General features: G+C 45.2%; 1 protein-coding gene across 1 annotated transcript in view; it reads left to right on the forward strand.

Annotated features, from left to right (window-relative positions):
• The window catches only part of LOC308306237 (uncharacterized protein), a gene marked incomplete at both ends in the record, with an annotated part of 87,914 nt that extends 62,291 nt beyond the window's left edge, over nucleotides 1-25,623 (forward strand). The window contains 5 exons of the mRNA XM_080751136.1: nucleotides 2,091-2,203; nucleotides 6,272-6,413; nucleotides 7,505-7,671; nucleotides 24,811-24,895; nucleotides 25,004-25,623. Coding sequence (XP_080607262.1) covers nucleotides 2,091-2,203; nucleotides 6,272-6,413; nucleotides 7,505-7,671; nucleotides 24,811-24,895; nucleotides 25,004-25,623 — 1,127 coding nt within the window. The remainder of the gene's footprint in view (nucleotides 1-2,090; nucleotides 2,204-6,271; nucleotides 6,414-7,504; nucleotides 7,672-24,810; nucleotides 24,896-25,003) is intronic.
• Between the last annotated feature and the right edge of the window lie 892 nt (nucleotides 25,624-26,515).

Consider the following 26,515-nt stretch of genomic DNA (forward strand, 5'->3'; position numbering starts at 1 on the left):
TTATTATATTAGAAAACACTCAATGTGTTTTCTAATATTTTGTAATTCTGAACTGGTATGTTTTTTTATTGGCCAGTTGTTGTGACTGTGAGTTTGTGGCTGACCACCATCTATGAAGATGACAATTGACAAAATATTATCATAAAATGTCATTAAAACAATCATTCATTAGTCTGCAATAAGTGTTAAATGGCTTTATATTATGAATAGTACTGTAATCATTTCTTGATCGCCTCTTGTCTTGATTGTTTAAACATGACATCATGGGCCGCTAATATGCTCGATAACAAGCTTGATAAGCTCAAAGCTTATTGATACCTGGTACTCAATACATTTGTTATTGAATTTGTAGTGGGCCCTTGTTTCAAGCTCCATCCCTACCCGTAAGGGTCCATTTGGTTTCATTTTAAAGATCTAAGAGTGTCCCCATTCCATCATTTAGCTGGGGACCACCTGGAACCCCCTCAAGGACCACTGGTGGTCCCCGGACCACTAATAATAATAATAGCAGACTTATATACTGTAGCTAAAGTAATAAACAACTTTATTAAGAGAAAGACATAAAAGTCTAAAAACTAAAAAGAAAATTAGCAGGGACACAGAACAAATTAAAATAGCAGAGAGGGAGAGTAGAGTTAGTTGTGGAAAGCAACCTAACGTTCCTCACCACCACTGTTTGAGAACCACTAAACTAGATTGATTTTCTTCCAATATAATTGTCCTGTATCGTTGTTGTCAGGCAGAAAACTGAGACCTCTCATCTCCATAACTTTCTGTGTTTTTTTAAGCAAATTAACGCCCTACTGTAGCGTCACACAAAAGCATCAAACGTATCAGATCAGCTTGAAACGCAGCACAAAAAAAGATGCCTTTTGAGCTCGTAGATCTGCTACTTTTGAATTTGAAATTCCTGAAAACAAACCGTTTTGGTTTTGGACATACGAGGTTTCCACCCGACAGAGAAAATATTTAATATTGTTTTATTGTATCTCTTCAGTTATATATTGTATAAAAGTTTAAAGTGCTGATCTATAGGCTAAAGTTGTTTTATTTGTCATTATCTTCTTTTCTTTTTTTTAAGAGTCATCTGTACGTTTCTTGGAAGCAACAGCAAATTAGATGAAATGCTTTTGATTATTGTGGAAAAACATTCAAGGCCGGCCCTTTCGGGGGGCCCTATAAGTACGTTTGAATTGGGGGGCCCCTCACCCCTCACAGGTCTTTTCTCAGACATGCTGAGGCAAGCAATCCAACACTAACCTTAGCTGCAGTCAGTGGTGATCCAAAGTGTGTGACACTAGAGCACACACACAATTTAAAATTAGGTTTAAGAAATGTTGAGACAGTTCTATACTGTATTTCATTCTTAACAGCTGTGTGTGCTGTTTATTAGATTCATAGACTGGCAAAAAAATACCCCCCAAAAGAAATTACTTTTTATTGGGTCACGCCTGCTCTGAACATGTTGGTAATATACCTTATGTATGAATTAACACTTGCCACATTTCCTGAGTGCAACAGAAAGTGTCTGGAATAAGTGCCATTATTGGCAAAATGTTTATGTTTTACATACTAAAGTCGGCCTCCTGGTGGTTTTCTAGGGAGTGCTCATACAACGTTTTACACTGATCGGTGGAGTTATAGGTAAAAAACACGAATCAGCCTTTTATAGCGCCACCATGAGGCTGATTTAAAAAGAGAAAAAAAACAATAACTGTCATTTCTTCCTCTGCCTAATGGGAATGTGCGCGCAAAATTTCACGGAGCACTCCTGCAAACTTTGGAAGCCAATCACTTTTGTTTAATGACGAAATGACTGTGTGTACCGATTTGCGATTTTACACACGGACAGATGGACATAGTCTTGCATTAGCCATGCCTTTCGGCCTGGCAGAGACAATTAAAGCTACATGAACAAACCTTTAGTTGTCCATTCACTTACCAACCAAAAAGTAAATGTGAAGTAGCCTAAGCTAAATGTGCCAGATGAGAGTGGCTCTCCTTCTGAGTCATGTTGTTGTGTGTGTGTGTGCGTGCGTGCGTGCGTGCGTGCGTGCGTGCGTGCGTGTGCGTGTGTGTGTGTGCTTCAGGTCTGGAGGAGCTGTGTGAAGGTATGAGGTGGCAGACATCTGGTCTGAAGGTGCTGCTGCTGAGGAACAACCGCATCACATACCAGGGCATGGAGCATCTGGCCAAGACTCTGGTGAGGAACACACACATGCTGACAATATTACAATAGAATAGAATAGAATAGAATAGAATAGAACTGTGGTTCTCAACCTTTTCAGGCCGCGGCCCCCAAAATAATCACATTTTAACTGGGTTCGGGTTAGGAACACGATTCTACACAATTTCTGCCTCTAACATTTGACAATGTGTCCAATTTGTCATTTTAGAGAGGTTAAAAAGTCCTTAAATTGTCTCTTTCGAAATGTGCAGATAAACCCTCTATGCACTTTATGCTGGTTTGTTTACTGTTGAGTGAGAAAACAATGTTGCACATTAAGTTTATCATCTTTTCATCATAGTTTTATACAATATGTAGTTGGGGGTTCCTGCTTCATCTCTCTCTCTCTCAGCTAAGGGATCCCGGGGGCTGAAAAAATGTTGAAGACCCCTGTACTGTACATGCCCAGAATAGGGACTATAGGGTTCATGCGCCCCGACACAGGCCTGGTGTGTGGGTTCTGAGTTCTGACCTCACCAATACCTGCTCTCCAACCACCCAGGAAGAAGGAAAACGACAAGCGCCCCGGGGCGCTCCTCAGTCCCGCCTCCGCGCCGTGCTTCGCTGTGTGAATACCTAATATCCCTGCCTGACATGGCAGCATAAACTGCACCTTCCATTCATGTGAGTGGCGACCCGGGGGCACTCAAAAAAAGGCTGGAAATTAACGGCCTGCCTTACGCGGAGAATAACGCCAATACTGCCGGTGCGGCAACCGAAAAAAGAGCTTTGGTTTGATTGAATAATCGCCGCGTGTTGAGGAAGAGAGGGGGCCGTCATGCCGGCCTGCCAGTCACGGGAGGATAAGTAGTACGTCCTCGAAGGCCGTAATGATGATAATTAAGGCCCGTGGCGCGAATATGAGGGCCGGAAGGACTGTTATTAACCTTTCTACGTGGGTCTCCTCTCTGTCCTCCTGGCGCTCGCTGACTCGTCTCTGGAGCAGGGGCGTCATTTGGGTCATTACATCAATGGCAATTGCCAACCCGCTAGTGTTCGCATTTAACCTCAAGTTCTTAATTTATGCATATTGTTCGCGACTTTTCGCAGATTCATCTGATTTCATCGCAATCGATTCCCATCCATCTACTGTACACCTGACACGTGTGATAATTTGGATAAGCCTTTTATTTTAGGCAACCATTCATTCATCAACCCAGGGGTCTTCAACAGGGGGTCCGGGACCCCTAGGGGGTCCTCAGAGTCACTACAGGGGGTCCTCCAAATCTTTGAGTGATAGAAACCTTTTTTCTCCTTTTTTATATTAACCACTTGAACCCTAGTGTCCATATTCTGAGAACTTTAGCCAAAAATAGCCGATCTACAAGCTCACAATGTATATCTGCTATTTTTGGCAAAGAGGTTTTGTAGAGGGGGAAAAAGAGCAGACCAAGTACAGAGTGAAAGGTCAACTTTATTAAGTATTGACGGTTCAAGTGATTAAATATCTGAAAACTCCAATGTTTGCTGTCAAACGATGAAACTATATAGAATCTATGAACAGGTTGTGGGGGGTCCCTGCTTCATCCCTCTCTCAACTAAGGGGTCCCTGGCCTGAAAACGTTGAAGACCCCTGCATAAACCACTTTCAGCGTGGCAATGATGAGGTGAAAATACAATAATAAAAAATCTCTTTTCACCCCCCCAAAAATGGCGACAATAGTTGACTGTAGATCAACTATTTTTGCTATTTAAAAAATGGGCCTTTGGTCACTTATTTCTTTCTTAAATTACACCTCTGCTCTGGAGGAGGGAAAGATCGTGGAGGAGTGAAAAACATGGCAGCGGAACTTACAGCCTCCGCTGTTTCGCCCAAACGATTTGGTCCTATAACCTGACTCTTCGTTTGAATGATGCCGCATTGTTAGCATATTAAAGTCCATGTTATTAATATTCTGTGAGAATAGCTGATCAACGAGCTGGCTTTAGAGCCCTGGGGGTCAATGAGGTATATACTGTAGGGCTTAAGTGGTAAATTACAAGCATGTTCCGAGATGAGTACGTTGGCACAGCTCTTGTGCCGTCTTAGTGACGCCTGTCGAGTCACTTCGGAATCACCAGCTTCCCAGTGTGTGTGTGTGTGTGTGTGTGTGTGTGTGTGTGTGTGTGTGTGTGTGTGTGTGTGTGTGTGTGTGTGTGTGTGTGTGTGTGTGTGTGTGTTTTTTGCTTTAGTTTGACAGGCTTCAACCATGCTTGACTCTCACACTCTCTCAAGCACTCTGTCGCCTCTTTAATTGTCTGGCATTATCCCCTTTCCTTCCTCTCTCTCTCTCTCTCTCTCTCTCTCTCTCTCTCTCTCTCTCTCTCTCTCTCTCTCTCTCTCTCTCTCTCACACTTCCTCTGTCTCTCTCTCTCCTGTCTCTGTCCGAATGCTCTCATCCTCTGCTTTCCTATGAAATGATGAAAAAAACATTTTTCAGCGACCATGGTTGCTGTGCTTTGGATACAGTACGTGTACTGTGTGTGTGTGTGTGTGTGTGTGTGTGCGTGCGTGCGTGCGTGCGTGCGTGCGTGCGTGCGTGCGTGCGTGTGTCGTGTGTCGTGTGTGTGTTTGTTGTTTGTGCGTGCGTGCATGCATGTGTGTGCGCACGTGCATGCACTTTCAAATATTTGTAGTGGAGCAGTAAAAGTTCAATATCTGCCTCTGGAGACGTATAGTGGACTAGAAGTAAAAAGTACAGAAAATTGGAAATACTCCAGTAAAGAAAAAGCACCTGAAAGTTGTACTTAAAAGTACAGTGTTTGAGTAAGTGTACTTAGCATTCAAGGCTCTTGAATGCTGCCCACAGGTATGGCATGGAAAGAGGACATTTGTCATTTCTTTCACCATAGTAAAAACTGCATTCATGGTCTGAGAGGGCAATTTTTACAGAAGGCTAAAAGGGCAGGGGCTCAAGCCCCCTTTGATTGTCTATGTGTGCACGTGCCTGCTTTACACCACTGCTTTCCTTTCCTGTCCTTTCCCTAACCCGCCCCCATGTCTTTCCGAGCGGTGACCGAACAAGTGTAACGAGGGTGTCGAGAGGGGGGGGGGGGGGGGTACAGAGGCGTGTGTATGTGGTACGTTCCTCCTCGCACCGTTGGGCAACATATCCAGCCCTCCCTGGTGCCCCCCCCCCCCCCCCCCCACACCCCTGCTTTCTTCTACGCCGGCTAATCAGGCTTCAATGCTAATGTGACTCTGGAGAGACTAAACATGAGTTCTGACTATTTAACGCCAGATGAAACATTTGAAAAGAAAAAAGAGGGAATAATAATCAGAGAAAAAAACACAGGCCTCCAAGCCTTTCACATTAAGCAGCACACGTGAAGTAATGATAGTGATAATGATGATATCGGTGGGCTTTATTCATATGAGACTTTTTGCCAGACCCATGAAATGGGTAGGCCTACATAAGCAAATGTCGGTCTGTCTGTCCTGGTTTTCTATATAAAGGGTATATATGATGATGACATGATGATGACATGCCTACAAAAGGCATGATGTCATAAATGATGATGACAGACAGGGGGTCTGGCACAACCAGGTTGACCTGGTCTAGTTTTTAAAGAAACATTTACTAAATGCTTGGATTTAAAAAAAAGTTAACTTAAAAGGCAGGAGTCCTGCATGCCGCAGGACAAAACAATAAGATTCATTATTTTTTTTTTAAAGCAAACAAGAAGAGCAAAACAAAAAGCAAACTCCATAAGATACTCTGTAAAGTGCACAGTTGACAGTGGAATCTGAAGAATCTAGTGGCGTAGCTGGAATGGCAGTATCTAAACCAGTGTAGAAAAGTAACCAAACTCACATTACAGTATGTAAAATCATGGTGTGTTAAGTCTTAAGGCTGCAATCCTGAACTTAAAACTAACTTAAATGAATAAAACGTTATTTTATAGGACCACAATGAAAAAAAGTCCCCAGGACTTTTGTTTGTTTTATCCTTTTAGCTCAAATGTCTGACTGTACAGTACCTTGTGCCGTTGACATTCCTGTCTAATGAAGTATTCAATCAATCAATCAATCAATCAATCAATCAATAAAACGTTCTTTTCTAGCCATCTCTGAGGGTCCTGGAGGTGTTGGATCTGGCAGAGAACGAGGTGGGGAACGAAGGCATCCAAATGCTGAAGGAGCCGCTGATGTCCAACCACTCACTGAGGCACCTCGGCCTCGGCCGCTCCCAGATGACCTGCGAAGGTAGAGCATCCTGCATGCACTATACCTGTATGACCATGTCAAGGGGAGCTCTGTTAATAGTCCCATTTTCCTCTATTTTTGAGCGGTGGTAAACCGCTCCATAGAGTGGCTGTGCGTGTGTCTGTAGCCACCTTTTCTCAGCGTTTTGCCATAGCAATGTGTTTTTCCTCAGCGTTTTGCCATAGCAATGTGTGTGTGTGTGTGTGTGTAGCCTGTATTACATCACCAATTACATCCTTGTCTGTAGCCACTTTTTCCTCAGCGTTTTGCCATAGCAATGTGTGTGTGTGTGTGTGTGTGTGTGTGTGTAGCCTGTATTACATCACCAATTACATCCTAGACCTATATCCTAGTCTGAAGACGTTATGCAAGCACGACCAACGCTCACTTCACATTGGGTGTGATTTTTCCTGTTTGTGTGGAGACGAGACGTGGGGCATCTTCAAAGATTTCCACTCTGGAATGTGGTTTCACTTTGTTGCGTTTTGAACCCCCGAAAACGCTGTTCCCGTCTAAACGAAATACAAAATGTATTTTGAGGCTTTCTTGTCTCTCGTCCGTGGTCGTCTAAACGGGGCCTTTGTTTGGTTTCATGCAAAGATAAATGGTTTCACACCCAAGTGTCAATACACATTCTGAGGGTTCATTCATCCATTTGAGAGTCTACACCTCGTCTCTGTCGGGTGGAAACCTCATATGTCCAAAACCGTTTCTTTTCAGGATTCCAAATATCAAATACAACAAAAAGTAGCAGTTCTACAAGCTTTGAGCTTGTATTCACCTTATTCCTGGCCATGGCCATGTGCTGTGTTTGTCTGTTTTTCACACTCGCTACTCAGTCTGGCCAGGGGCCTATTTGACTCGTATTTCTATTACGTAGCAAGTCAGGAAGTGACTTGAGTTTTACATTGGACAACACTTGTCCAATGTACACCTCAAATACCTAAACATTTTAGTCAAGTACATTAACTTAAGTAAATTATTGACTCCACAGGAAAATATGGAGAAAAGATGTTTCCTTCCCGGCGACAACAGCAGCGATACGTAACCAAAGGGAGGTGTTTGTGTAACTCTGGCTTCTTTCTTCCAAGGCGCGGTGGCGTTGGCCGAGTACCTGGCGGAGAGCCGTCAGATGGTGCACCTGGACCTGCGGGACAACGAGGTGAGGGTGGGGGGCCTGATGGCCCTGTCTCTGGCCCTGAGGATCAACTGCTCCCTGACCACCCTGGACCTGGACCCCACACCCCATGATGAGCAGGTAGAGCACAGGGTTTTTTAATTTTATTTTACTTGATTTTTATTTGTAGTTTTTGTTTGCAGTTCGTTACATTTGAAGTCCATGTCAGATATTCGTGGTGTCATTTCGTTGGGTTTTATATTCAGTCCATTTCTCAAGGAACAGTTCTTCTTGTATCCTGAGTGTGTGTGTAAATCTCTCCATCACATATATTTCCTCCACAATGCACAGCCACTGCTCACAAGTTGGAGGGTCACTTTTATACCCCAGTCTTGTTATTGCTTTTTTGCTGGCATGGGTTTTCAAGCGCTGGTCTGGTATTGCAGGTGGTCCCTGGTCATGCCAATTAATTAATCAGTGTGGTTGCCTACACAGGGCAACCAGACTATAGTTCTTGTCTGACTTTATTTGCCGCTCCTACATCTGGCTTCGTGTGTATGTATGTACTGTATGTATGTCCGCATGTCCGTCAATGCCAAGCTTTGCGGGACGTTTAATGAAATGAACTCGTAAAAGGCACCACTCACTTCACACTGTTTGTGATCAAGAGTAAACCCCAAACCCCATTGCGTTCAATGGAGGAGTGGTGCCCCTCTTCTGATTGGACAATATAATGGATTGGAGGATTGCTAAAGATTCACGTGACATCACCATATATAATACCAGTAAGACTCCCTAATCGGGAGATAAGCGACCGTCAGGTTGGCAACCTCATGGTGGCGCTGGAAGAGGGGCATGTGAGAAATCAGGGGCGGAAGTTGTTGTTTGGCAGCCAAGAGTGGCGGTGCAAATTTAAAGTTTGGCATGGATAGGGGCAACGGTAAGCACAGCCAGAGGAATGTAATAGAAAGGAAAGCTCACTTTTGGACTGGAATAGAATTACGGTCCTCGCCGACAAAGGGTCGATTGACGATCGACGACAGGGACGGGAGGACATTTCGAAAAGCTTTTGGTAAACACCAGTGAAAACAACCAATCCACACGCTCACAACGCGTAGCGCTGATACACGCTGTGAGCTTGTAGATCGGCTATTTTGACACAGCGCTCACTCCCGCTCAGTTAAGTACAATCGAGCCTTAACTGGAGATGTGGCGTGCAGCATGGATTTCTACACAGATCAACACAAAATGCTGCATCCAGGTTCATGATAGTTCGGGAAAAGGCAATTCTCTTGAATGCTGACTCTGAGTGTACGGCACGGAAAGGTTTTTTTTTTTTACATTCTGAGTTTCACCAGAGTAAAGGTGTGGAGAGGGCATTTTTTTTTACAGACGTAAGGTAAAAGTCCAGGGGGCTCAGGCCCCTATTTCGATGTCTACGCGTGCGCGTGCCCGCAACTGACGATGTTATCCCCAACATCTTGTCTTTTAAACGACCCACCCGGAGTCAGTGTGGTCACAGATTTGTCACTCGAAGATGCAAATATAAGTCATTCATGTCCGCGTTCATCATCAGTGATACATTTTTTTTTTCTATTTTTTTCTCCCCTCCTCCCCCGCTACCTTTTCCGCGGCTGCGACGGCCCGGGGAAAACGATGCCATAACTTTAATACATGCCCCTGCTGGATTCACGAAATAATTACCCGCACTTGCCATCTGTTTGTCATGATTTTATCTCCACTAACTTATTTGCATATTAAAGCATTAATTAAAATCTCCAAGGAACCACGAATGCTTGCTTTAAAATTAACTCTGAAGGCGATCCGCGTACAGCCCCCCCCCCCCCCCCCCCCTCCCACACACACACACACACAAACACAACTTGTTTTATTTCTGTTTTTGCGGTGTTTGATTTGATTCCGTTATTGTTGTTGTTGTGTTTTGTTCGTCTGCTTGTTGTTTACAACGATTAAAGCCGGATTCTTTATGAAGTATCTCCTCTGGCTGGAGTCAAAACGGAGAAGATGGGGCGTTTTTTTTCTTTTTTTTTTTTCTTCTTTTTGCAGAGGAGGCGGCATTTGGAATGATTGCGTTCGGCGAATGGGTGTCGTTTAAACCAGGGGTTTTCAAACTTTTTTGACTCGGGCGACCCCAGTAAGGTGTAAACAACTTTTTCATCCATGGCATTACACTTATATTTTTTAGAATCTTATCTCATATTATGCTACGTAAATATGAGAACATTTCTCCCTAAGATACACTATGTCACAGTGAAATATAATCTGTTTCCATCAGAACTGACTTGACGTTTAACCACTTCAACCCCAGCATCCCTATTCTGGAGGGATGGTTCACCAAAAAAATAGCGGATCTACAAGCTCACAACACATCACAACGCGACACATTGTGAGCTTGTAGATCGTCTATTTTTGGGTGAAGAGAGTTGGGATGGATGGAAAAAGACCTCATCGAGTACAGTGCAAATCAGGTGTGTTTTACTAAGCATAAAGCCCTTTGCACACAGGCGCGTTTAACCCTCTAATGCCCACTGTTGTAATATTACAACGTTTGTATTTTATCCAAAATAAGGTTTAAATCATTTTATTTTAGCTCCCCTACCACCTAAACATCACCATTGGATTATATTGTTTAGTATTACAATGCCATTGGCCACAATATTTGCATATAAATACCCCCCACAGGGGCTGACATTCACACCCGCCACACCCGCTGACATTCCAGAGTTTTGACGAACAACATCTCACTTTTTCATGGAAGCTATTCCTCACAAAAACATAAGTAAAATGCCTGTACTATTTTTTTTGGTGATCATTAGAATGTCTAGAACATGTACATATGTTATTATTGTGAAAAATATCCCCCATATGTAAATTAGAGCATGATTTATGATTTATGATTTATGGCTATAAAACCTTACAAAAACATTTTTTTGAAAAAAACATTACATTTTCCTCTTATTAGGACTCCTACAACACCATCTGATTTTTTTCAATTTTTTATTTCAAGTATTTCTATATTTGGGCCTTAGACGGATAAAACGGACAATATAATTTTTTGAAAAGAAAACAATGATTCTCTATGACCTCAAGCACACCGGCTCCGAATTAGCCGTGCGACGAGTGGCTGCCGCCGTGCGTTTTTTTCTCGATCGAAACCAGTTCGATTCGTGCGTCTTGTCGCATGCGGTAAAAAACTCATCACTCCTTTTATGACTCCTTTTTGGATCCGCAGCGCCGATTCCGCACAGCCTTGCACACCAAATCCAATGCATTTTATTCATACCGCAAACGAAAAAAACGCAACTGTCCTGTGTGCAAAGGGCTTAAGAGGGTCTAAGTGGTTAAACTTGCTTAAGTGATTTTGATGAATTCCAAATATTATCAAAGTATTCTGAGGCACCCCTGGGCTGGCATCACGGCACCCTAGGGTGTCACGGACGGCACCTACTTTGGGAAACCCTGATTTAAACAGTGATGGAAGACTTAACTCATACTGTGCCAAGGCCACAAGAGGGCGCCAGAGTGCCAGAGATACTCCCATAGCCCACCGCTGTAACATACGGGGACCCACGTAGCAGTGACGCGCGCGTTCACGTTGGTGCATGTCATGAAAATGACCCGGATGAAGAGAGCTACAAGATAGCAATAGGCTATCACTCATTTTAGAAGCCCGATTTTCGGCGATTTAGCCGTAAAAAAAACTTTTCCGCTTCCATAAGAACACAGTTGAGAGAAAGTGGGCTTCAAAGATGTGAGAATGTATTGGATTCGGCGGCGCGATTCGGCGGCGTTACCCTCTCGCGGGCCGGTGTAAACAGATCGTGGTTGGCGGCCTGGATGAAAATTTAGAGACAGGCTTCGGTGAGGCCTCCGATTATTTAATTCATTTTATTAAAAAAGCCGATATTGTTCGGGACCGGCACCCCGGAATACGTTGCGCCGCCGACAGCATAGATTGAGTAAAAATTGGGGGGCTCTAAACTTGGCATCTGGCCATTTTCAATGGAATAAATCGTCAGACCACGTAGAATGGCTCGTTGGAAAGCGTAGGACGAGCCAGGACCACCCAGGACCACCCACGTCTCTACAAGCAGCTCAGGGTAAGTAAAATAGCAAAAAAAATATTGTATTGTATTGAAAAAAAGACAAACTTGTTCGGGATCGGCACTGGAAGGGTTTATGATTTGTTTCACAACAAGATTTGGAGGGAGAGTCAAAGTAAAGTTGTAATTCAAGTCTGGTTATCGAAGACTAGAGGGTTTAAGTCAGGGGTCTTCAACAGGGGGTCCGAATCTTTGAGTGATAGAAACTTTTTTTCTCCTTTTTTACATTAACCACTTGAACCCTAGCGTCCATATTCTGCTTCATCTCTCTCCCAACTAAGGGGTCCTTGGCCTGAAAACGTTTAAGACCCCTGGTTTAAGTGGTCAAACGAAAGTAGCAATATCGCAGATGTTGAACTAACGTGTTACAAGTAAAAAAAAACTAACGTAATGACATATTTATAATTACTGCACCAAACAGGAAAGACTACTACTCATTATGCGGATTGTCCCATTTCCCAATCACATTATTGGATTTTAATGTGTGCATCGCTTTATTGTTGCAGCTGGTTTTAATTACTTTATATGCTCTATAATTGTGTAATACATCATCATTTATCAGTAATATATTTTCTAATAATAACTGGAATCTGTAAAGTAACAGTACTACCATAAAGTTGTTAAATTATTGTACTGAAGTAGAAAAGTACAATATTGGTCTGTGAGATGCAGTGGAGCAGAATTATAGATAGACAGATACCTTTATTTTCCCACAGGGTGAAAATCAGTTGCCCAGAGGCAGCACAGCAGTTAAGTTTACAAGTTACAAAGAAGTAAGAAAAAGAAAAAGAGTACTGTTGTGTCAAAAAAGCAAGGCACAATAAAAAGAAGAATATAAACATAAATTGTAGAAAAAAGCTGTCACAAAAAAATAATATACATAAAGTGTCTAAGAAACTTGAGACAAGTAGATCTATCAAGCTATCGAGCTTGTAGATCGGCTATTTTCAGCAAAGGGGTTTAGTGTAGAGGGGAAAAGAGCAGACTAAGTACCAGAGTGAAAGGTCATGTTTATTAAGTATTGACGGTTCAAGTGGTTAAATATCTGAAAACACACATTGACATGAATCCAAAACACACTGATGATCGTGCTGTCAAATGATGAAACTATATCAGCTCAGTGGCCTTGTGGTTAGAGTGTCCGCCCTGAGACTGGGAGGTCGGGGGTTCAATTCCCCGGCCGGGTCATACCAAAGACTATAAAAATGGGACCCAATGCCTCCCTGCTTGGCACTCAGCATCAAGGGCTGGATTGGGGGGGTTGATCACCACCAATGGGGGTCCAGGGACTGCAGATGGAAATTAGCCCACAGCGGGCTAAATCTGGCTCATTTACATTGAAGTGAAAACTGACATGTCCATTAATGAGCAAGGTCCCTGTCAAATAAACAGATCTTAACTCTTATATGGAATCTATGAGAAGGTTGTGGGGGTCCCTGCTTCATCTCTCTCTCTCTCTCTCAACTAAGTGGTCCTTGGCCTGAAAACGTTGAAGACCCCTACAGTACGGGACGGCGACTACCCGCGTGACCGGACCAACAATACAACGCTGGTGGTTTGGGGTTCCCGCACACATTAGTCCTCCCTATTTTCATTTGGGGGGAGGGTTTCTATATTAATTTGAGGGGTGCCAGACGAGTTTTGAGAGCCACACCGTCTCACATGCACCAAAGCCTCCATATTGGCGCTTTTTTTCAGTCTTCACGCCTCCCTAAGCCGCAGAGAGACGCGATTAGCATTTCCCGTCATTGTCATTGGGAGTTAGCTAGCGTGCGTTTCTTCTTCTTTCTTTTTTAAGGGGCATGAATGGTAATAAGGGAATTTTTAAGCTCTGTCAGGTTTCGGAGGCACACAGCTGGGATTTGTCTCGGCGTGTCACAGCCAGGTACAGGAGGAGTGACGATTGTATTAAGCCTCAAGTACCGGGAACGCGCCCGCGTCGCATTAGATTTGAACGACTTTAACCGCCATTTTATGCTTTAACTATTGAAAAATAGCAGATATACAAGCTCACAGCGCGGCACCGAGTGCCGCGCTGCGAGCTTGTAGATCTGCTATTTTTTTTAAAAATCGTGAAAATGTGTGCAAGTCTTTGAATATCTTTGACCCGATATTTGACCCCGACTTTTAAATCCTTCCTCTAAATCAGTGGTTCTCAAACTTTTTCATGTCAAGGACCCCCAAAATTACATTTATTTGGCCGCGGACCCCCATCTCAAAATATGTTGTTCCAGGGACCCCCCCAGAAGCAAATATTTGAGTTACAAATTGAAATAGTTATATTCAAAGACTTGCAAAAAAAATCATGATTTTTCAAAAATAGCAGATCTACAAGCTTGTTCTAGGCCTAAATGGCTTAAAAAGCAAATCTTTCCATCAGGAACCAGCGGGGGGTCCAGATCAAGTGTTCTCACTCGCCGCTCAGTCAGTATTCCCAGGGTCGACCGCCAAAAAAAAAAGAAAAAACGTGAAAAATGCTTTCCTCGGAAAGAAAACGGGTGTGCTTGCCATGTTTGCGTGTGTGTGCGTGCGTGCGTGCGTGTGTGTGTGTGTGTGTGCGCGCACACGTGTGCGTGTGTTTTCTGTGGGTCAAATGTCCCCACAAGTATACCGTTTTCCTGGTCCTTACAAATGGTTGTTTTTATGGTGCAACCTTTTTGGTTTTGTTAAAAATTGTAAAAAACAGCATTCTACAGTATCGATGTGTCCTCATAACTATGCGAACTTTGCGTGTGCGTGCGTTCCTGTGTGTGTGTGCGTGCGTGCGTACGTGCGTGCGTGCGTGTGTGTGTGTTAGCGGGGCACATGTTGTCGTGTTTGACAGAGAGTGAGAATTTGACTGCGAAAGCACATCGCCGCGTCTCACAAGCGAGTTCACGTGTTCAGACATGCCGTTTGTTGGTGTGTGCTTGCGTGCGCGTGTGTGGTTTGGAGACGACGCGGGGGGGCGATTGCGGATGCGCATATTTAAAAGGGCAAAAATAAAGGGAAGGAGGGGGGGCGGCAGCTTGGGGAGTGGGGGGGAAGATGGGGGGAGTGGGGGGTATGTGGTATCTGGGTCCTCTCGTCTTTGTTTACAAGAGTCCTGATTTCTTGGTGTCTTGCTGCCACATCACTGCTGCATTTGATCATTGGCCCTGTTCGCTGTTAATTATTAATTATTTACCCTAGTCTAAAATATTCATCGAGCCCGTCCGGCGCCAGCCTGGATTCTGAGGGGCAAAGTGTTGGCTGTAGCCACACTGCAAGGTGGAGTTGTTAAATGTGTGTCAACCCAACCAGTGGTGGAAACTGCCTAGAAGTGCATCTACTCCCACCAGGCGTCTGGTCTAAGAGATACTCAGACGATCCATACTCATTTACCTGTCAAACTACTTATACCACCAGTAAGACTCCCTAATCGGGAGATAAGCGACTGTCAGGTCGCATACACAAACTTTAGAAGGCAATGGTAGCCAATCAGGAGGGAATATGGGAAATGGGACAGATCCATGTTGATGACATGACTTTAGAGATACTGTGTACCGCTTTGCGTGATTTTAGGGCAAAGTGTCCAAATATGTGTTTTGCTTTTGCAAGAATCGGCCTCATGGTGGCGCTAGAAGAGGGGCATGTGAGAAATGAGCGGTGGAGGTTGTGGTTCCAAGGAGTGTGTGTGCACATTTTGGCATGGATAGGGGCAACGGATATGAGTAGGGGAAAAGTGTGACGTGACGGACAGACAGACAGACTGACTGACAGACAGACTGACAGACAGCAGGTGGAGGTTTTGACCCGGTTCCCCCCAAACAGGCTATATTATATGCACAGCAGCCATATTGGAGAGAAGTTGGGTCTCTTCTCACTTCCTTCAAAGGTGTTACCAATGATACAAATAAGGCTCCATTTCATGCAGCACAGTGGTTCTCAAACCTTTTATTTCAAGGACACCCCCCCCCCCCATAATACACACCTTTTAAGGAGTCATTTGGAACCCCCAAGAAACCATGAGGGTCCCCACACTTTGAGAGCCACTGGTGTAGCAGAGTGTTTCTAGTGAGCCAACATGCACAACATCAGCACCCTGACTCTGTTTGACCAGAATGGAACAGACAGAGCCTTAGTATTATTGGTAACACCTGTGAAAGAAGTGAGACCCTGCAACTTCTCTCCAAAATGGCTGCTGTGCATCTAGTTTATATTCGGACCAAACAGGGGAAAAGATGCATTCTGCTATGCTGCCACCAAAATGTGGAATGCATTACCAAAATGCCTTTGAAGATATCGACTCCCTACCCAAACTCAGAACCATAACCCTTCTGGGGCATGTCATAGTAGGCATACGTCAGATTTGGAACCAACTCTGAATGTGTCTCAAGTCAGAGTCGTAAAAGTGACTTGTTCCATGTGACTTGTTTGTGTTCAGACTTCATAAATCAAACCGGATTTCAATCTGGATATGGCACAGATCTGATTTAGGCTGTATTAATTTGGCTTTTGGTCTAAACGGGGCCTTTATAGTCTCTGGGGATCGTTAACCAGGAACAGGTGAGCTTCCCAGGTGAACCGATTCAGATCATCAAGGTATTGGGGAGAAGGGAGTGACAGAGGCAGTGACCGTGACAAGATCCTGTAAGGTCAAGGAGAAATGGCAGTGGTACGGCCACCCTACTCGCTGTACCTTGTACATGTGTGTTTAAAATAAATGAATATGTTTATATGAAACACAATTTTATTTTATACATAAATATGTATGTTATAGCCCCGCCCCCCACCTTACTAGGTAGTAGGGGGTCCCTGCTCCATCTCCCCATCAGTTTGAGGGTCCCTGGCCTGAAAACATTGAAGATCCCTGCATTAGGCCACATTTGATATGATTCTCTCTCTCTCTCTCTCTCTCTCTCTCTCTCTCTCTCTCTCTCTCTCTCTCTATATATATATTTTTTCCTTCAATCTGCACCAGTGGTTCTGAAAGTGGGGTCCATTTGGGTTCCTTTTTAGGGGGGGTTCCAAAAGACACATTAACAGGTCTGTGTAACTCTCAGTGTGTGCAAATGAAACCAAATGGACCCATATCACAGGGAGCCAAGTAATAGACCCCTGACGGACCCCAGTCAATTAAGTATATACTGTCGGGTTGGCATTGGCATGTGAGGGGAACAAAAAACACGAGTGTCTTTAAATGTTTGAATCTGAGCCACTGAGCCGCTGGCCTCATGAGGACCGTGGGTATATTTTGGGCACCTTTCCGGGCTGTCACCCACCCCCCCAGTGGTTAGGGTGACGGGACAGCCTGACTAGGCGTGTAGTGGGCACCGGGGTTCCCAGCTCAGAGGGGCGATGGCTCGCATCATCACGGCGGTGCGTCTAGGAGAGACGGTGCCAACCAGCCAGAACCCCCAGCTCCATGGCAACGCCTCGCGGGGCGGGGGGTGAAGTGCGCTGTCCCTGTGGCCCCCCGCCCCCCACCCCCCGTCACACCACCATGGTGCATCAGACTCAGGCAAGAGAAAAGGTGGGGAAAAACACATCAGATGTCACCTTTTTAGCCTCTGTTGACGTAAAGCCATTGAGACCCCGGGCCGATCCTACAAATCCCCCAAAAGAAAAACCCAGAATTGTGCAAGGGACTTCTCAGAAATGAGAAGATTTGCATAAAAAACAACCTTTTCACGTCAATGAACCCCCAAAAATTACATGTATCTGGCGGCAGACCCCCATCTCAAAATATGTTGTTCTAGGGACCCCCAGAAGCAGAGATTTGAGTTACAAAAGTTTGCTTTGAAAAATATATATTCAAAGCTTTGCACACATTTTTCAAAAATAGCAGATATAGACTACAAGCTCACAGCACGGCGTGAAGTGCTGCCGTGATGTGAGCTTGTATATCTACTAGTTTTCCATAGCTAAAGTATAAAATATAATTCCAGGTCTTGATGGCTTAAGTAACACAGAGGATGTTGCTGCGTATTCAACATTAAGAGACACAAAGAATTCAACACAAACAAGTGATGAATCGTAATAACAAAAGTCAGAGCTTCAAGAACTGACACTGAAAATAGACAAGACTTTGTACTGACTGACAGAGCCCATTGGGGCCACTAAAACTGATTCATTTGGATGTGTTCACTTTTGAATTGATTTTCAAGACATAGTTTCAAAGGTTAATCAAATCAATGCCACTATGAGCCCAATTCATTAAATCATCATCATTATCAGGATATTTTCATAATTCTTAACCGAAATCACGGCAAAAAGTCCCGCAGTGATCTTCACAAATACATACCAACAACGTCGACTATTATGCACTGCTAGTTTCATTCCTAACACGAAAGGCTATACTGTAACAGGCCTACGCAAGTTCTGAACACGTTTCTCTGAGATTTCAGCAAAGTTTTGAAAGAAAAGTAAGAAAGAGAAAAACATCCTATTGTTATCCACTTAGCAAATTACAACCCGCTCATTGTGTGGAGTGGAGAGGACTTCTAATACGCACGATGAAGGGACAATCCAATGGACCTAGAGAGAGAGAGAGAGAGAGAGAGAGAGAGAGAGAGAGAGAGAGAGAGAGAGAGAGAGAGAGAACAATCCCTTGTCTCTTTGCAAACACAACAACAACAGCAGTATAAGCGGCGGTATTATTGCGGCACATTTCTCGCTGCACTCCTGATGTATTTTCCGGCAAAAAACAGGCATATTTGCCAGCTGTGTAATTTACTGCGGCTCTCATTTGCATATTAAAGCCTTAATTAGCCCCTCTGAGCTGTGTGTGTGTGTGTGTGTGTGTGTGTGTGTGTGTGTGTGTGTGTGTGTGTGTGTGTGTGTGTGTGTGTGTGTGTGTGTGTGTGTGTGTGTGTGTGTGTGTGTGGGGAGTGGGGGGGGTCTTGTTCTGGGGTCTTAAGAGAGACTAGGGTGGAAGTGGAGTGGAGTGAGTGGAATGGGGTGGGTGGTTGAGTGAGGGTGGGTGGGTGTGCATTTGGGAGGATGTCGTGAGTGGTGGGTGGGGGTCCGTAGGATGGATGCTTCCGAGTGACTTCCTTCAGTCGTATCCCCCACTGACCGTCAGGGGGGGGGCAGACGACACCATGCCATATTATACCAGCCACGTGCACACATAGACATCAACGGGGGCTTGAGCCCCTGCCCTTTTACCCGTCTGTAAAAAGTGCCCTCTCTCTCCAGACCAGGAATGCGGATTTTACTGTGGTGAAAGAAATGCAAATGCCCTCTTTCCAGGCCATACCTGAAGGCAGCATTCAAGAGAATTGCCTTGTCCAAACTCTCCTGAACTTGAATGCAGCGTCTTATGTTGAAATAATTGTCCTTTCTGTGCAGAAGTCCATGCCGTTACGCCACATCTCCAGTATTCACTTGATTATGCTTAGGTCAGTGTGGTATCAAGTACCGAAAATAGCCGACATCCAAGCTCGCAACGCATCACGCTGCAACGTGTTGTGAGCTTGGAGGTCTTCTATTTTCAATACTTTCACCAAAAGGCCCTTTTAGAAATTTCAGCCCCTGCCTCTCTAACATTCTCTGCACGTCCCTGTATTATACCATACCATACCATACCATACCATACCATACCATACCATACCATAGGGGTGGGCGATATTGTGATAAATATCGTTGATACGATACAAGGTCTCCACTGTATGCCTTTTCAGAGATATCATATATATAGACCTATATATATATATATATATATATATATATATATATATATATATATATTGCGATACAATGAGCTCAACACACACAGACACACATCACATCGCTTGATTTGCATCTCTCCCACACTCTGGTCACCACTGGCCAACAATCAAAAGTTCCTCTTGACTGATAAACATACAGTGTGTTGTATTTATTTTATTTATTTTACCAGCACCTTATACTCAACTACTTGCAATTAGGTTCAACGGACGCCGGCCGTCCCAAAGCAACGTGTTTTGAGGAGGAGCGCCGCGGCGGCCTCTTCGTTCGTATGCAGAGCAGGCTCAGTCCTCTCGGCGGTCCTAACCCAGTGAGCTCGCCAGGGGCGTCACACCAAATGCTGGGCCCTGGGTACAAGGATTCACTGCGGGCCCCCCATGAATGTTAACTATTGAAAAATAGCAGATATACAAGCTCACAGCGCGGCACCGAGTGCCGCGCTGCGAGCTTGTAGATCTGCTATTTTTGAAAAATTGTGAAAATGTGTGCAAGAAACCTATGTTTCTATGTATGTCAGTGATGCTCAAACTTTTTCATGTCAAGGACCCACCAAAAAAAATTGATATGAATTTGGCCACGGACCCCCATCTCGAAAAGTTACAAATGTTCGCTTAAAAAATACATACACATAAGATTTGCACAGATTTTCACGACTTTTCAAAAAAATAGCAGATCTACAAGCTCGCAGCGCGGCGCTGTGAGCTTGTATATCTGCTATTTTTCAATAGCTAAAGTTACTAGGGCCCCTCCACCTTGGGCCCTAGTAACTCAGTCCCACTTTCCTACCCTTGTGACGCCCCTGGAGCTCGCATACATTCCACCGCTCAGACACGCACGACGAGACGCTCAAACAAACTTTGGGCATAACGACCAAAATATAGAGGAAAAGTTCTGCAATTTATTATGGACAGGGGGGGCTTGCTCCTCTGCATAAGAGGAGAGGAGAGGGGGTGTGGGGGGCATATGTATATATGCCACGGCATAAGTGGGGGGTATCGGATCGCGTCGCCTTTCTCGACGGGCATGTCCTGCGGTGCCGCCATGCTCAGATGAGCCCCCGAGTCACCCAACTGAGGACCCTCATCTGACTACCATGAAGCGCTCTCTCTCTCTCTCTCTCTCTCTCTCTCTCTCTCTCTCTCTGTCTGTCTCTCTCTTTCTCTCTATATATAGACACTGTATCTGTCAGTCTTCCTTCATCCGTCCACTAAGCCACGTTCTTTTCACTTCCACACCCATGCAGGGACGTGCAGAGAATGTTAGAGAGGCAGGGGCTGACATTTCTAGAGGGGCCTTTTGGTGACATTATTGAAAATGGTAGACCACCAAGCTCCGACTCATCGCGCTGCGACGCGTTGTGAGCTTGGAGGTCGGCTATTTTCGGTGCTTGACACCACACTGAACTAAGCATAATCAAGTCAATACTGGAGATGTGGCGCAACGGCATGGATTTCTACACAGACAGGGCAATTCTTTCAACATAAGATGCTGCATTCAAGTTCAGGAGAGTTTGGACAAGGCAATTCTCTTGATTGAGGTACTGGAAAGAGGGCATACATTTGCGTTTCTTTCAACATAGTAAAAAACGCATTCATGGTCTGGAGAGAGAGGGCACTTTTTTTTTACAGCCCCCTTCGATGTGTATGTGTGCACGTGCCTGCCCACACCCCTCCCCTGTCCACCACAGATTTTTCTTTCTTTTTTTTCTCTCTCTTTTTTTATTGCAGCTATGAATATGAAATATGCTGGCAGGGCTTCGAGCCAACCATCAAAAGTGAGAGCTTCTCTCTCTCTCTCTCTCTCTCTCTCTCTCTCTCTCTCTCTCTCTCTCTCTCTCTCTCTCCGCTCATGGGTCAGACAGCCCGCGACGCTACGGTACCCGCCTTCCTCCTCTACTTTGCTATCAATCCGTCACACAGCCCCCCCCCCCCCCCCCCCTCTTCTTTCCGTCTCCTATCTGTTGTGGTCTGTTGGGGCCGGGGCGGCAGAGGAGGAGATGTGGGTATAGTGGATGATCTTCTTCGCTTGGGCACGGAAGTCACAGAGCCGCCGAGGCGAAATTCTGGTGCCGCGGTTTCTTCCTCTGATAAGGCGAAGACACACAGAGAGAGAGAGAGAGAGAGAGAGAGAGAGAGAGAGAGAGAGAGAGAGAGAGAGAGAGAGAGAGAGAGAGAGAGAGAGAGAGAGAGACCTTGGGCACTGCAGTGGAGTGTTTGGGTTTGTTTGGGTTGAAGTAAGTAACTGGGGTTGTGAGTGGAAGTAGGAGGGCAGGGAGGCGTGTGCGGGTTTCCCACCTGGTCTTGGGCCTTAAGCTAGATGCAGAATAGACCCACATTTAGAGTGAACATTTTTAACTAAAATCTTTGCTTCTGGGGGTCCCTGGAACAAACATATTTTGAGATGGGGTGTCTGCGGCCAAATGCATATCATTTTGGGGTCTTTGACATGACAAAGTTTGAGAACCACTGATATAGCAACATAGTTTTTTTCAGAAAACTGTTAGACTTTTGTAGAATCGGCCTATATAAGTGCTTAAGGACCCCCAAAATCATATGTATTTGGCCGTGGACCACCATCTCAAAATACTTTTGTTCCAGGGACCCCCAGAAGCAAAATATTTGCGTTAAAAATGTTCACCTTAAGCTAGATGCAAAATAGATACACACAGCTCAAACCCGTTGGCAAACGAAAGGTCGGGCAGGGAGAGTGCGTCTTTGGCAGCTTGCCTCCCTTTGGCTCCCCGCTCCGTTCAAGAACGTAACAGTGGTTCTCAAACATTTCCATGTCAAGGACCCTCAAGTTGATGTGTATTCGCCCCCCCCCATATGAACATATTATGTGTGCCAGGGGACCCCACCCCCCTCCCCCCATAGCGATTTGTTTTTCCAAAAATCAATGTCCAACTTTTTCCACATAGTTTTTTCAAGTTTTTCCGAAACTTTAAAAAATAGCAGATCTGCGAGCTCACACAACGCAATTGTGTGGCAATCACTGTACTGTGGCCCGCACCTTTTACACCGCAAGAACTTTGGTTCTAGAACTGGTTTCGTCCTAGTTTCTTGGAACTTGGGGACCCTCTTAATTGGTAAATGTGCATTTATATAGTGCCTTAATCCAAGGCGCTTTACACAGATTGTGCATTACATTCGCACATTCACACACACATTCATACACCGATGGCGGAGGAAACCATGCAAGGCACCAACCTGCTCACCGGAGCAACTAGGGTTCAGACTTCAGAGTCTTGCTCAAGGACTCTTCCACACTAACTCTGGGGGAGCCTGTGGGATCGAACTGGGAACCCTTCAGGAACCCTCCATGTTCTAAGACGGAAACTCTACCCCTGAGCCACTGCCTCCCCTCAGTCCTCTTGGAATCATCTCAAGTGGGCAGCCCGGGGGGTCCCCGGACCCCACTTTGAGACCCACAAAACGTCCCCTCCGTCCTTCACCTCAGAGCCCCTCCCCTCGAGTCCGATGGCCGATCAATACCGGGCGATGGCCACTTACCATGTTGTGTCCTATGGATCATCCAATCTGTTTATGGAGATTTAATCGAGTTAGCGTTGGAGCCCAGGCGGGGGACGCGGTGCAAAGGGCTGCGGGTGTAGACGTTTATTATACTTTTTAAAAAATTATTAAACTCTCCCATTACCTGATGCCTCTTATGGAAATACGGCCACGTTAATGTGAGTCGTGACAGGTTTGGACACGTTCCCGGCCATGACACTATAGTCTTGAGTTTTCACCTACAGTAAGTGCTATGGATCCATGAGCAGGCCGGGCTTTTCAAGGTGTCCTCGTGTTTCACCAAACGGACCGAAAAGGCGACTTTCGGGGGAGTCGTGCCCAGTGGTGGACAAGGTACTCAGCCTGCAGAGACAAAGCTATAGACATAGTCCAAATATTACTCAATTACAAGTGAAAGTTGCTCAGTCAAAATGACTGGCATACTTGCTTTTAAGTATAGTGTGTGCCAGCGGCTACGTCATTGTAGTCCTTAGCGGCCATTTCTTGTGACAAAACACAGGTGTTTCAATTGTTTGATTGCATAGAACTAATGCTATATAGTCTAATCAGAACACCTGTGTAAGGCTGTGTTGTCACAAGAAATGGCCGCTCTTAGAACTACATTTGGCACACCCTATAGTGTGAGCATTCAAAAGTGCATGCTTTTTGACATGCTTAAGTGTTCAAAAGTACAAATTACAAAGTGAATTCTTCATTAACAATGCATCAATGCTGTATTGAAATTTAGACACTGAAAATGTTCCTGAAATAATAATAATATTAATAAAAAAAAAAACATCATGTTATGAGCTTGTGAGCTTTTTATTTTATTTTATTTAGTATAATTTTTTAACTATATTTGAAATATGGCATAATGTACTTTTCTCATCCCTAGAAATGTAGTGGAGTCAAAAGGGCAATATTTGTAAAATATTTGTCTTTGAAATGTAGGGGAGTTAAAGTCAGCAGTCTTAAAAAATAAATACAAATACTCATGTAAAGCACAGATCCGCAAAACATGTACTGAAAAGTACAGTACTCAAGTAAACATACTTGGTTACTGTCCACCGCCGGTCACACGCTAATTTATGCTCATGCCGTACTTCTAAGCTTCCATCCGGCATCAGCCTCGCGGCGGGAGTAAAGTGATGCAACTGTCTGGCACGTCCAAGCAGCATGACGTGTTCCGGGCGCACTTATGATCTTTTCTTATCACTCACGTTTACACAGGCTTCTATTAATAAGAAAGAGTTCTCTGAACTGTGTCTGAGACACACAAAGAGTGCAGTGAAGATGTCACTGTGTCACCTTAACGGCCTCTTCCTCTCACATCTCTCAAGTGTCGGGCCTTTTCATTTGAGGTCTTTCAACCCCTTTTTTCTGTTATTTTTGTCTTTTTCTATTGAAGTGTGATCTTCTTCTGAAAGTTCTGAAAGTTTTGGAATTATTCCAGGGCCGGATCTAGGCATAAGCAAGGGGGGGGGAATGCCCCCCTAAATGCCCTGGCTGTCTGCCCCACAAACATATGAATCGTGAAATCACCTCTGACTGACTCAATCATTCAGCTAAGTTTGATATATGTTTCGATGACTTTGGAGAAAATGTAATCAAACGCAAAGAGAGAGAGGAAAACAGACTATTTTGATTGTCTTAAGTACCAGCTCTTATGCCTTAACTTAAAGGCCTGTCCATACTGTCTCCGATCACCGGATTTTTCGTCGGAAAAGTCGTCACTCGTATCTTCTGAAAAGCAATACCCCGAATTAGAGAATTCGGAAAACTGCACGTCGGAAACTCGGAACTCTCAGACGAAAAGTTTGGTGTTCGGGGACAGTATGGACAGTCCTTTAAGTTAAGGCATAAGAGCTGATACTTAAGACAATCAAAATAGAGCCCTCTCAGAATGTCCTATGTTTACGTATTAAAGCATGGACAACGTTTCAACCCCCTTCTAGGTCTTCATCAGGTCTAAGTCTGACTTAGACCTGAACTACTCCTGGGAGCGACCTTTCAGTGTGCAGACTTTCCTCTCCTTCCTATGTACGTATATTTTTGTCCAGCACCTGATATTACTTTGTTTGGGATGTGCGTGCCTTCCCTTGAACTATGTTCACGTATAACACACAGACAATATGGTCCTTTAAAAAGCCAACCTGAAACAAGTCACTGGCTATGGTCGCCGCTTCGGAGCGAAGACCGGAAAAGGGACGCATAACCTCGCGTCCCGCAGCGCTGCCCACCCCCACTTCCTGTCCTGCCGAGTGTCCCCTACCGTCCTCTGTCCCAATAACCCCCCTCCCCCACATCACCTCTGCAGCACGCTGCCAACATCCTCCCCCCTTGTCCCCCCTCCCCTGGTCTGGTGGTGGTGGGTTCATTCTCTCTTTCTTTCTTTCTTTTCGCCGGGCACCATGGAGGGGGAGGTAATTGGATTTGTTGTCACCTCCGCTGGCTGCCGGGCCCTGGGCTGTCTGCTCGGCTTAGCGATGAAGACATCAGCGCTGACGGCGACCCTGGGAGAGGATCAGCTGGCGCTCTGGTCTGGCCGGCACGGCGCTAATAAAAAAAAGAGGAAGCCACCGTGCCTCCGTCCGTTCGTCCGTCCGCTGTGCCACTCTCGTCGTGGCCGCGGCGGAGGAGGAGGCGGTGGGTTCCGGTGGGCCAAAGGGAGAGGGGCCACGGCCCGGACCCAGCTGTTACAAACCCCCACCCCGCTGGCACGGATGCCAACCTGCCCCGACGCCGGTGCCAACGTAGTGAGCAAGTGACGGCCAGGTGGACGGCTTGTTCTTATATTAAACCAGATGCCAGCCCCCCCAACCCCTTTGGTCCCGGGTTGCCCCTGCCCCTGCCCCACCCCCCTCCCCCTCCCTCTGCCGGATAGGTTTGGAGACCAACCCGGCTGTTCCGGGAGGCTACAGAGCAGAGCTGGCACTCTAGACGGTGCCCGGTGTCCTGGCATTCCACCGCGACACGCCGTGTGTCGCCAGTCATCTTATTAAAGCGCTGACAGGAGGCTGGGCTGGAGTCAAGGTCTTAAGCAGTTTAGGGGCATCGCGCGGGCTCGGCGAGTTTGTCCTCTGGTTCACCTCGCCGTCGTCACTGAGATCGATACGTCACACGTTTATATATCTTCCTGTGGAGAAAGTTCTCCCGGCGTCTTCCCTGAAAGAGAGACACTTTTTTTGTTTTTTGTTGTTTACCAGTCAGCTGCTCGTGCCTCCTTTTTTCCACAAGGTTTTGTCTCGTAAGAAAGTGAGGTTTCCACAATGCGACTCGTGGTGTGTGTGTGTGTGTGTGTGTGTGTGTGTGTGTGTGTGTGTGTGTGTGTGTGTGTGTGTGTGTGTGTGTGCGTGTGCGTGTGTGTGTGCGTGTGCGTGTGTGTGCTTGTGGGTGCACGCAACATAAGGTGAGGAGACTCAATCGTATGCTTCCCCTCTCTATGCTCTATGTCTATGCTCTATTTTCTGTTTGCTCCATACATTTTGTCATACAAATATAGAAAATAACCGATCTACAGGCTCACAATGTGTCGCGGTGCCACATGTTATGAGCTTGTAGATCGGCATTTTTTCCCTTTTTTTTTCTTTACAATTTTCACATACAGTATAATGACAAGCCCAAGATATTATGCTACAGTATACGTCGATCCCAGCACAT

The sequence above is a fragment of the Nannobrachium achirus genome (genome assembly GCF_963921795.1).
Source record: "Nannobrachium achirus genome assembly, chromosome: 20".
NCBI classification, from domain to species: domain Eukaryota; kingdom Metazoa; phylum Chordata; class Actinopteri; order Myctophiformes; family Myctophidae; genus Nannobrachium; species Nannobrachium achirus.